The sequence below is a fragment of the Myxine glutinosa genome, chromosome 7 (assembly GCF_964187855.1).
Source record: "Myxine glutinosa chromosome 7, kmMyxGlut1.1, whole genome shotgun sequence".
Lineage (NCBI taxonomy): Eukaryota > Metazoa > Chordata > Myxini > Myxiniformes > Myxinidae > Myxine > Myxine glutinosa.
In genome coordinates, this window is record NC_136267.1 from 125,871,163 (window position 1) to 125,883,936 (window position 12,774).

Consider the following 12,774-nt stretch of genomic DNA (forward strand, 5'->3'; position numbering starts at 1 on the left):
AAAAAAAATTGCGGAATTTCAAGTGGCCCAATATCTGAAAATGTTCGCAACATATTAATGTACATTTGTGCCAAATTTGGTGCTTGTATCACAAAATGCACAATTCTTTTGAATATTTGGGCTAAGCCGCCCCACTATAACTGGTAACTACTATTGATTTTTTTGGAAGGAAAGGATTTCATTGTGTAAAGTATCCCATTTCGTTCAGGAGACTTTCGGTTTTGATTTGCAAAGTTGCACAGCTTCCCTCCTTACGGAAACCTCGAAAGTTGGTTTTTAAAGATTTGGTTTAAATATGGTCGATTCTTGTGATCTGGTACAGAGCGTACATTTCAAACTTTTCTACCTCCCACCCCTAGAACATCTTACCTGATCATCATCCACTGGGTCTTTCTGCTGCTGTTGATTTGCCTTCACAGATGAAATCTCCATCATCACCGCCACCGTCATCAGTGACCGGCTCGGAGATGTGTAGTTCAGTATCCAACAGCAGCCTCGGGTCAAATACCAGCTCCACAGATGGGGAAAAACAGGCTGGCAGTGCAACGGAAGCGGCAGCCGATGGGTTTGGCATGTTGGCCACAAAGGACCACGTTCGAAAGTCTCGCACACGACCCTTTATGGGTATCACTGACAAAACGTCGTGGTCTAAACAGGGACGTAGTTCGTCTGGTTCACCGACCATCGAAGGCGCAGTTCCTGCTAAACCCTGTCGCTTTTCCACGTCACGTGGTCGATCTCCGGAGGGAGTGCGCGAGGAGGAGGTGGCGAGACCTAGACCCACTCGCAGGGAGGCCGCTTACCATGGCGCTTGTAAAGACGGTACAGATAGCCCTCGCGTTCCGCCAAGACCTCCAAGCAAGCACAAAAGGTCATTCATCGAGTCCAACGTTTGATCATAGACTACAAAGTTGGGAACAGTTCAGGTCAAAAGGGATCGAAGATTCGTGGACAAAGCAGGAAGACCGGAGGGAGGCCAGGTGGGCTCTGATCTCATTGTAATGTTGTGGATCCGATGTCACACCCCTGTTCTAACAGCAAAGATGGATGCCACACGCTACTCTGATCTGTTTGTTTTGACTCGGCAATTGGTTGTATTTCCAGTGTCGTGCATTTGTGTGTTGCCTTACGTGACGATACATGTTTTGTGATAGTACAAGAACAGTGTAAGCAAGTCCACGAGCTGAATGAAACGGCACACTGCCCTTCCCGGGGGTACATCCCTGAAATGGCTTGTTGCAGGTGGCTTAGCTCAACATGGCTGCACACGATCGCAGTACAAGACCAACCTCTACAGTTATAAAAATGCACTTTAAAAGGGGGAAAAAAAAAAAAGAAGGTGCCAAGAAGTAGAGGATTTTATTTCTCAACCACTGTGGAAGGAATGGCTCTTTATTATACGTTTAGTGGTTGCTCAAGATATGCACAATCTAGTACAAGTAATTTTACCCGGCTAGTTCATCGGTCTCTCGTGCTGCGTACAAATCGTCTTTTTGTTTTTTTTAATGTTGTAAAACTTTTCACAACCGAACCCGGTTCGCTACCGATGGTGGTCAGTCTACGTTAAAAGCCTTTGGTTAACCGTTCAAATGATCTCCCTGTCAAATGGAAGGTTTGAAAAGAGAATAAACAAAATCTAAAGGACGTTGCCTTCTGTTAGTGAAATTAGAAATTCTTAACTATTGCACATTTATAATTACTGTTGTGAAATAATATTAACTCGCATTGTGCTCATGTAATTTTTCTATCCATGTTTATTTAAGCCCTGGCAGAGTGTGCATAGTTTAGTTTTGATATGCATGCTGTTTTATTATACTGTTCTAGACAATAATCTGCCACATGGGAAGGTGTTTGCAGCCTGAACAATCACTATTCTCACGACCGGCTGAAACTTGTACAGGTAATGCATTAAAAACTATCACCGGTTAAGTTTGATTGACATAGGTATGAACTCGGTATGCGTGTAAGTGGTGAACTTGGAATTACAAGCTGTATTGAATAAACTCTGCTTCTTGTCCAGGATCGACCCATCACTGTTGTACAAGTAGTAGTGTCGCTGGAGACTAGAAGGCCCTCTTCAAACCCATAGCCCTTAGTCTTCGCTGCAGGAGTCGCCAGGTGGAAGTGGTGGCACTGGAAATGGGGAAAAAAAGGGGGGAGAAATAAAATAAATCCGTTGACTAATGTGCAACATTTGAACATTCGTTTCAGGGGAAAATTTACATCTCCACGTCAGTTTCACTACGAGATACTACCATGGTAGTATGCTTTGAACGTGGTAGAACAACGTGTCAACCTGAGTACCAACACAAATTTTTTTTTTTTTTTTCACTCACTCCGATCGATTCCCCGATTCATTTTTCTGTGAGCCTAGTCCGTCATCTACAAAGAATGAAACTGCCGTCACATTTGTTCAGTTATGCGTGTGCCCTGTGATGCCCACGGAAGTGCTTGGCGGTCGCCATGGAGGCCGAGGCCGTGGCCGGACCCGGGTGTTGTTGCAGCCAGCGTGAGATGACGTGCTGCAGACTCCGGTTTGGAAATACGAGGACTGAAGGAAGCTGCATGTTGGTCATTGGGCTCGTGTGTTTACTGGCAAGCCACGCTTCGATCGCACCACGCTCGTATGAATAGCCATCTACAAAAAGGCAACACACATCATCATCATCATCTCAAATAAATACAGTGGTGTTGTAATAATAAAATAAAATAAAATAAAGTCTGCAAAAGTATTCATCACCTCCCTCCCCCCTCCAAAGTTTTCACATTTTGATGCCACCTGAGCTTATTTCATGATGTTTTCAAATCAAACACTATATAGCGTCTTCACAAACCTCTCCAAAGTGACAAAGCGGAAAAAAAAAATGCAGATAAAATGTAAATATGTTAGATTAACAGAGAAAATCAGAATCAGATGATGTATAAGTATTCAAACCCTTTGCCCATTCAACTCCAAAACACTTCAGGAACTAAAAGTTTGCAAAATAAGTAAGGCCAAGTGAGATCAATTTCGTTTCTTGTCCCCATCCACTTCTTTTTGACGACCGTCCTATTTTTTGATAATCCCTATTTGCTCTCCACATCATTAAAAAAAAAACTGATTCATTCATCCCCATGCGCTTCCTTTTTGGACGCTGTACATGGGTGGGTTGTTTTTTTTCCTCTGCTTTATAAATTTTTACGAAAATTTGGCACGTTTTTATGCCTCAGGCAAGAAAATCGCTGGCGGCATAATGCTTTCCGGCTGCCCGTGATAAATGTTCGATACCGCGATAACTTGAAAACGAGTGAAAGTGAGAAGAATGTAGAATGGACAAAGATTTCACCATCCCACTGTGCAAAACTGGTAGAGATCTACCCAAAAGACTTGTAGCAGTCATTGCTGCAAAAGGTGCTTCCACCAAGTACTGACCGAAGGGGTTGAATACTTTTTCAACCAGTGAATTTTGGTCTGTACATGTTTTTGCAGGTATTCCTGACATGTAACCTTCAACTACAACAGGGTTTAGTTTGATCTCTACAGTTATGAATAAAAAGTTCATTTGGAAAAATCGTTTTTCCATGATTCATAATTCATCTAAATGTGGCATTATTGGTAGGGGGTGAATACTTTTGCAAGCCACTGATGTGTGTTTGTTTCAGTATGCACACCTAAACCCCCAGACAGAATGAGTTGAAATTTGATGATTGTACTTGAGCTGTGTTGACAAAGGGTTTTGGCATTAAAAAAATTCATACTCACAAGGGGACTGATGCAAATTCTCCATGTAAATGTGTATCGTGTGGTGCTGCCCATGGTGGTAGTGTGTATTAAAGATCCCAGCTCATTCTAAAACACAAAATTCTCTGTTATCGTATAATGAAAATTATAGTCATCATAGATGTCGGGGAATGCATCAAAACAGGTTTTTGTTTGTGGAACGAAACGCGATTTAAACTTGGTGGTTGTAGTTGGGATGTACATAGTAACATTATGCGAAGCTGGCATGGCCACCCCAAACTTATATTCGGCCATACCAAGCTATTTAATTTTAAATGTCAAAATTGATAATCCCATCCACAACAACAACATGTCAAGAGTACATATACAATATCATATTGTAATACAGTATGGTATAACACCACATAAAGCCCCTCTCTTTCTCTCTCTCCCTCCCCCTTTCTGCTCCTGTAGGGAGCAGGTATTTATAGTGGATGGGAAATTTGTGTTGAGGTTTGTGATCGCAACTGTCAATATACACAGCATTTGAATAACTAGTACACCCGCAGACTCCGGGAGGGGCAGGAAGGGTCATTCCTCTTTGGGGTATGTAGATTACAGTCGATCTATGGATGGATCTCAAGAACATTGGATGTGTGTTCATTTACCAAGTTTATTGTGTAGAGATCACCAAGTGGTTTAAGCATTTGAGCAAGCACTCCATTCAAAACCGTTAAGGAACGGCTGGCTGGGCAAGCGCTAGCTAGCTGCTTGGCAAAGGAGCACAACCCGAGCTTCTCCCTTTCAGTTTCTTATCAAACAGCGGGAGCGAGTTTTAAAAGTTCGCTACGAAAAATGCCACGGTAGCGGCAGAAAGGGCCATGTTATTAACCCAACATTTGTGGGTTATATAGAGCACAGTAGATGTTCCCTCAGTTCTGTAATAGCCCAGCAGATATGTGAAAAAATTGTGCTTTTGGTGATACAAGCATGAAATTTTGAACACTGATAGAGCATACTACTAGGAAGATTTTTGGATATAGGGGCATTCAAATCTTTTCCTAGGGACAAAATGGCGGCCATTTTAAAAATGGCCGTTTACGGATAATAAGATACACAGTACCGATGTCTATAAAACTAGATTTACTTATTGCTCAAGCACACCTATGATGTTTTTTTCACGTAAACAGGTTGTAAGATCATAATTAAATGTCAACAAACTCACATAACATTTATTTGGTCCTTATTCTTTACAAAAATAATTACTTTTTGAGCTATTTTGAGCAAACTCCAGAAACACAATGGAAATGAAGTGAAAATGCCACATTAACGCTGTGGAAGTGACTTTCACTATAAAACAGTCTACAAAACAGTCTTCCACATGTTTGTGTATATGTAACAGGTGTGTTATTCCTCCTGTATACTATCGTGTGCACTCCCCTGCACAGTGACACAGAGCTGAGCACTGGAGTGCGGCCTTAACACACTTGCACTGTTTCCTGCAACCCTTCTTGCATCCACATCTAATCAATTGTCGGCATGCCTCAGTTGCCTCTGTGAGGGTTGTCCAATATATCCCCCAGCCGTTATTACTCTGTTTCCAACCCCATTCACTTGGCGATGGGAGCTCAGGTGCGCAAATCATCATCTGGCCCCAACAAAAGCCGGCTTGGTAGGCAGCTCTCTTGATGTGTTGTCTGAGGGCTTCTTGCGTTGGTGGGATAGCCTCTATTGATCTACCAGTCTGGGTGAAGAGATGCTTGCGGGCATCGTTAACATGTTCCTGGCTGCTTGTTCGATCGTAGAGCAGAACAACAAAACGCTCCAGTGGATCCATGTTGTCATTTGCAGTTGAAATGGTTGGTGTGGCAGCCAGTGCGCAGAAAGCTGAGGTGACCTCATCATAGGCTTTCCATGTTTCCCATGCTGTTTTCTTCCCCCTTCCGCCGAAGCAGGACACGGTGTCACACCCAGTGAAGGCGTGGAAGAATGGCAACCCTCGGCACTTGTTTGGTCCCAGTGCCACAGCCATCTCGTGAGCTGCCAAGTGCCTGAAATTCTTCCCTGTGCCAAAAGCAACCCAGAGTTCATCGATGTCAAGATATCCAGTTGCTGCCACTGCAAGGATCAAAACATCTGTGTCCACTGTGCGGATTGACACCTTGGTATAGCCTTGTCTGACTGCATCTTGGACATGGAGTAGTATCCTTGTATCTGCCTCCTCGTGACTACACGGGGAAAGACCAGTAACATCTCGTGGCTGTGTACAAAAAACTTCTTTGTGGTTTGTGGTGACGATTTGCTTGTCAGTCTCAATGTTTGCTATCCTCGTTGCTAGAAAGTCAAACAACTCCACCTTGTTCTCGTCTATGCGAAGGAAGGCCTGCCAGTTTCGAGGGATGGAACTAGATGACTCAACTCGTCTCCTGGTGCCTTTACCCCTCGTCTTCCTGGTGTCGGCTTTCAAACTGTCTGGGAAATATTCATCCCAGATAATATCAACCCTGCTCTTATTTTGTATCTGAGATGTGATGTATGGCAAGAATACTAGTGATGCATACTCAGAGAAGGTCTTCGCATTACGAGGTGCCAGCATGTTCACGATGGCTGCTCCATCCAGGATCATGACTTCAACAGGGGGGCTTACATCATCATTTTCCCGTGAGGTGATCAGATCTTCTAAGCACCCAACCAGATCAGACTTGGTTCCAAGCCGGATTTTGCCCATTTGTGACAATGCAGGGGGACAAGCTTGGTTTTCATGTGCAAAGAATTCATCAAGATCTCCATTCCGTGTCTGGGATGCAATAAACAGCCTGGAGAACAGAACGCAGTCATTCTTCAGAGATACCACCTTCAACTCTGTTCTTGACTTCTCTCTGACTGGGGGTCGGCTGAAGAGAGGGAGATTGTTTCTTTTTATTGGGTCAGTGATAGGCTTTGTCTGATGTACAAGCCTCTCGTTCACATATGTGTCATACTGTTCTTTTCCCAGCTTCTCGATCTGGTAAAGGGTGTTGATGACTGCTGGGTCTGCCAGGTCTCTGCTGTCTAGCACCAAGAGATCTTTGCTGTCGTCACAGAATGGGTTCCCCATCTCTCCTATGACACGGGTGAGTGCTCTCACATCTCGAGCAAAGGCTACCTGCGTGTGCTTTGTCTGTTCATGGTGTTTTAGTTCAGTTTTCCTAATTCTTTTTTCTGTTGTGGCCTCGAACTTATAGATCAGTTTGGCCATCTCTGGACCAGACACCATCCATCGGCGCAAAGCTGCAGCATTCTCCGTAAGACCTACAGCCCCTCCATCACCTTTCACCAATGCATTATTTTGCTCGTGTGCCTGGTCTAAGGCTATGGCAGAGAATGCACGTGTAGTCTTCTTCATGGTGAAGTTTCCTGCCAGAAACTGTGCGTATACAGTTGGATGCTTTGTTGCAAGTGTCACCATGTCGCGCAAGTGAACTGGGATCCACCTGGCATAGTTTGTATGTCCCAAGGCGAAGAACCATGGTACAAGCTTGGTCAGAGCATCAGTGTACAGTTGGAAGTTTCCTTCACGGACGGATCTCACATAGATCAGGACTGCCAGTTCTAGCTGCATAATTAGGAACCAGAACTGAAACTGTGGACTTGCATTGGCTTGTTCACCGCACCAGTCATCTAGTGGTATTGTATCCTGTCCCTCATCTAGTCCACTGGTGTACTGGCTGTAGGCTTCCTTCAGGAGAAGATAGAGAGTACTGGCTGTGACTTGGTGTGCTCGTCGTGTGCGTGTCACATGGGTCACTTTCAGGAAGGAATCAGCAGTACCACTTGTAGCAACCCCTGCAAGCATCAGAACGCCTGTCCACCCACTGCTATCCAGAAGGTCACCGAGGGTTTTCCATGCTGCCATCTCAATATGGAGTCCACCAAAGACCATGACAAAGTAATCTTCTCCGTGTGTTTCTGGCCATCTCCATTGGATCTGTTTGGCAAGTGTGTACAGTGGCTGATCAAGTGTGATTACAGGGATCTGACCTGGATTCAGAATATCGATTGCTTTCTTGATGACATCCATGGAGTGACGAATCATTGCCACAGATTTTGCCTGGTCATAGAAGAGAGGCAGCAATGAAGTTAAGGCCACACTACACTCTGGTTCTTCTGGAATAGACTGCTTGCTGGCATGGTATCCAGCCCATGATACTGTCTCGTCTCCCTTAAGTGGTGTGTCAGATAGCACTGTCTTCTCCATCTGCTCCAGCCACCTGTCAAAATGCAAGATAATGAACACAATTAAGAACAAACAAGTCCACACAAGTTAACAAGTCTTGGTTATTTAGGTACACATATAACTGTCCACAGTTCAAACACAATAATCAGTTACCTGTACTCAATCTGCATTGCTTCAGGGATGAGTTGGCAGTTGCTTTTGTTGGGACCCGCTAGCTTGGGTACAGGTGGGTCACATTTACCCAGAACAACAGGAGGTACGATGGTGTATGACTGTGGCAGGTGTGCATCTGTTGTTGATGTGTCATCTGGGTTTACCCGTTGAACTCCACGGCTATCGCTATTTGGGTGCTGGAAAAGTGAAATGCCAGTGCCATGGAAGGAGTCGTGGGCACTTGTTGAACTGGGGTTATGATCAATGTTATCCACTGCCCCAGTTGTGAAGAGGTCACTTTTTAGCTCAGGGGGGCAAACTGTACCCTCATTTTGGAAGAAACGGCAGATTCTGTTCCCCAAGTCCGTGGAGATGCTAAGCACCCTGTCGTAGGAGATCGAGAGACCCAGGTTGAACATAGTATCAACCAGGTCTCTTTTTCGAGTCTTTGTGTGGATAAGGGTGCCCAGGTACACAGGCAGGGGAGTCTCCCGATTGTGACTGTGCCTCGTGGACGTGGTAGTACTGCTACTCTCTCTGCGGCGTGAGTAACTGTTGAACATAAGGAGTTGTGAGATTGTGAGAGTAGGTGTTGATACCGACGAGTGGCTTGACTGCTCTTGGATGTTAGGACCATTCAAGATCATAGAAACTAGTGATACAAGCGAATTAGGTACCGAATGTTCTTGGCAGTGGGCTTCAAATGAACCACTAAATGTTGAGTTCATTTTCAACATGTCTCTACGAACTATATTTGCGGCTCTAGCAAGACAAACTCCATCACTGTCAGTGTCGTGATCACATGCCTTCTGAAGGGCTGAGCCAACATCCTGGTTGAAAGCAAGCAGAATATCTCGACCGGACATGTGCTCCTCTAGGTCTGGAAAATATGTCATGATTCGATCTTTGAGTTTGGTGGAGTGGACACGCCTGGTCAAGACTGTTCCAGCCTGGTGGTGTATAGTCTTGCTAGGTCTACCAGCTTGAACACTGGTGTCACAAGAGCATCTGTGCGGGCATCATCGATGTAGGACACTAGCTCTCCAAGTGCTATACCGTGATTGATATCATCTTGTTCATTCAGTGTTGTGCTTGTGGCCCTTGCTTTGTTATAAAGTGACACCAGACACTTCACGTGGTACTGTGCATCTTGTGCTATAAGGTCACCTGCACTCAGTTTAGCAAGAAGTGCCTGATCTCCTAGTTTCAGGGCAGCTGTCCTGACATGTTTATCGAGGTCGAAGGTGGAAGCTTTTCGCAGAGAATTAGTACCCGCTGGTTTGTCACAAAAGAAACACTTTTCAGGCTGTGGCTGTGTGTGGTCTACATGTACTCTGTGACGGGTGTACTTTCTTGAGACACTTGCGGTTTCTTCACTAGACGTTTCTCTTTTTTGTGCCCGATGCAGTTCAGTTTTGTTGTATTTCAGTCTGCATGAATCATGCCACAGCCTTGTGGCTCTGGAAGGTTGACTGGATACCTTCACCATCGTCCAGGCGGGACAGTTCTAGAGATTTTGGCAGGCAGCCCATCTGGCTGAAGGTGAGGAGATAATCTGCAAGAGTTTGGTATCCAGACCCTGTGGTTCGCTTGGAATCAGCTGGACAGGCAAGGGCCTCATCGGTGACCTCCTGACATAACACACACTTCTCCCAATCTGTCAGATAAGGCATGTTTGTTCCAGATGTACTAGGGCTTTGGGGGTCTAATAGCTTGAAATTTTTGTTGGCCATTGTCAATTAAGCATTATCCACCACCACCATCCAATCAATATACAAATTGGGAACCAAATCTAGGTAGCTACTACAGTCAATGAGCGAATCAGAATATATCTGAAAAATCTCTACCTTTCTCTACCAATCTCTACCTCTGAAAAAGAAATACATACATTATTATCATAAATATAGTAATTCGCTTTCGTAACTTTTCACTAGCCTTGCATTGTTCCTTATAGTCACCTAGTCTATGATAGGAAAGTTCATAAAGCTACATCAAAGTTGTTCATATAAAGGTATTGAACCAAAATTACACCCAGGAGAAATCAGATAGTCATGCAAAGTTAAATAATTAAACCGCTAGACCAGTCCTGTCTATTGCAATGGTAAACCATTTGTTCTGCCCCTTATAGGCCACCGTAGATTCCAATTTTTAACCCAGTATGAAGGTATTGCATAGCATGTACATGACAATTTATAATATGCTCATTACATTGTGTTTCAATAGCAGCACAAATGACAAGTCTGAAATAATAGGTAAATATGTCCTTCTTAGCCGCCATTTTGGGCCAAGGAGAAATCTGGAATGCCCCTACATCCAAATTTCACTGTAAGGGTATGCCCTAACTGTGTGCCAAGTTTCATGCTTGTATCATCAAAGGCACAATTCTACCACAATTCTTCACATATCTGCCGGACTATAAGTAAACCTTACTTCACGGATGTTGGGATTTCTCCAAATTTCTTCATTTAGTGTTAAAAACAGCATTAGCGACTGTTTAAAAAGCTAATCATACGTGTTTGTGGTGTATAATATTTTTACTTCCTGTAAAAGCCATTGCTCCCACAGAAACGCCATAACTATAAGCTATTTATACACGTTAGCACTGCAGCAAAAACGCCTTGGGGAAGTGGGACATTATTAGTCATAATATTGTTTTGTCATAACATTAATAATATGTGATTATCATTACTTTTTTATTATTAAAAGCATCTTTGGAAAAACGCCACCATAAATCTTCTTCTTTGGAAAAACGCCACGATAAAGCTAATTTAATATTGATGTACACCTCAACACGCAACCCATTGACGGCAATGGCGGGGAAAACCCGCTCGGGGAAGAAAGGGAATTAATGCGTACAACCTTCATTATGTAACCCTTGGTCATCCTGTCAAGTTTAGTTGAGATTGGATAAGTAACGACGGAATGTATTGGCGTCAAAAATTCATCGGACAGACACAAATGGCATATTTTTGTATGATTTATGGGTGGGGAAAGGAGAGGGTTAATGTCCAACAAGCTGCAGAACAAAACAGCCAAACCTGGACTTGTGAACAGGAAGATGAAGGTAGGGCAATCCCATGTATGTACCAAATCTATTTATTTCTTTTAAACACACCTCAAAGCCAAAATACAACATCAACTCGAAACCATTTTATGTGAAAGTATGTGATACAAACCTGCAATAACAACAGGGTTCTTCATCAGCTCTTGAGATATTGGGCACAGGAACTCTTCTGGAATGTCAAGTTGAGTGGCTGCCTCCGCTCTGTGCAGGTTGTCCAGTTTTCTGTATAGGGTGTTACGCAGGCCCAGCGACCCTGAGGAAGCAAACGCATTTCACGAATTATTTTGTTTTCTAAGTTTCACATATTTTAATTTATTTATTAAACATGTTAAGATAACAGGCACTAAAAAGTACAGCACCAGCTTGGTATGGCCAGAAGTTGAACAACAATACATCAAACTATAAATGTTTTGAGTGGATCCATAACCTCTGGGTGTGGTATAATCTCAGGTACCACCACTGACTGTTTGTGGACCATGAAAACCCACTGTGTCTACACGTGACCACAGCTGCACTTGAGGCAGCCTCAGCTACTTGATCATCTCGCGCTCCACTTCCTCTTTGGAGCTCTTGTTCCTCCTTTGAGGCTTAGTCCCTGTCCATTTATCTTAGTCCTTTCTCCACATTTGATTTTATCTATTACTTGCTTAATCTTTCACAAAGCTCCACGTTTGCTTGTTCTTAAGCATCTTTGACTGACCTATGAGTAGAGTTGGTGCTTTATTTAATTTTTTGTCTAAAATAATAGATATATTTGGTTTATAATCATGTCGGTACTCGTTCACTTTCGTGGTACAATTAGGCTCCAAATTAAATCATTTGGGAGGTTAACAGAGTGGATACCTGCTCAAGCATCTGAGCTCGTTATTTTAACAGCTCAGCCCTCAGGGCATTGTGTGAGGATGTTGCTCCAAAATACATTTTTCCTTTGGAATAAAGACAGTGTAAAAGGTGCGATAACATTGGCAAGAGAAGTTGAGTTAATCTTACTATAATTCATCGAATGTCTATCTGTCTGTCTTCCCTGGTACCGCAAAAACGGCTAAACCGATCACAACGATATTTTGGGTGGGTGTTCCTGGGACCCCCTGGAGTAAAATAGGCTATATTGTTTTCCCAATTTTCCAATTCTTCCAAACACGATGGAATAATATTTACTGATATGAACAGTGCTGTGGCTATTATTGAAATTCTACAAATACTGTTTAGATTTTGATGATTTGCATGTGATATGATTCAACGGATGTTTATATAAATCGTTTAAAATAAAAAAAGCCTTCAATTTCTGATATTTTTCCTTTTCATTTGGGCTTCGCAATTGAAGCCCCGCCCGTAGGGTGGGTACCGTTGCTTGTTGCTATAATGTCATGCAAGTGCACAGTGAGCAAACCAATGTGCAAGTCCTTCACGAGGCTCTGCTTTTCAAGCTGCAGAAGCTCCTGCCCGTTGATATGGTTTCGCTGAAAGATCTGCACCAACTCCTCAAGACCTTCTGCCCGGAGCCAGGTGGACACGTCACCGATTGTCCACTGATGCATGTTTCTCTGAACAGCAACTGGAACTGTACAGGCTCCCACTGCATGCAGTCAGCATCATCTGATCATCACACTTTTACAAGGAACCAAGATATCTCAACATCTA

General features: G+C 43.5%; 2 protein-coding genes across 6 annotated transcripts in view; one reads left to right on the forward strand and one right to left on the reverse strand.

Moving 5' to 3' along the window:
- Positions 1 to 2,019, forward strand: part of LOC137431634 (protein TANC2) — a 384,138-nt gene extending 382,119 nt beyond the window's left edge. For all 4 annotated transcript variants that reach the window (XM_068123171.2, XM_078782260.1, XM_068123170.2 and 1 more), the window contains one exon: positions 360 to 2,019. In XM_068123171.2, coding sequence (XP_067979272.2) covers positions 360 to 896 — 537 coding nt within the window. In that variant the 3' untranslated portion in view covers positions 897 to 2,019. The remainder of the gene's footprint in view (positions 1 to 359) is intronic.
- WDSUB1 (WD repeat, sterile alpha motif and U-box domain containing 1) overlaps positions 1,341 to 12,774 on the reverse strand; it is a 65,675-nt gene continuing 54,241 nt past the window's right edge. Inside the window, exons 9-12 of one of the 2 annotated variants that reach the window (XR_010985318.2) lie at positions 12,524 to 12,709; positions 11,246 to 11,386; positions 2,337 to 2,638; positions 1,341 to 2,133 (exon numbers count right to left, since the gene is read on the reverse strand). Coding sequence is in view for 1 of the 2 variants with exons in the window: in XM_068123174.2 (XP_067979275.1) it covers positions 2,093 to 2,133; positions 2,444 to 2,638; positions 11,246 to 11,386; positions 12,524 to 12,709 (563 nt within the window). In the remaining variant the exon portion in view is untranslated. The remainder of the gene's footprint in view (positions 2,134 to 2,336; positions 2,639 to 11,245; positions 11,387 to 12,523; positions 12,710 to 12,774) is intronic. The other variant, XM_068123174.2, reaches the window with a different exon arrangement.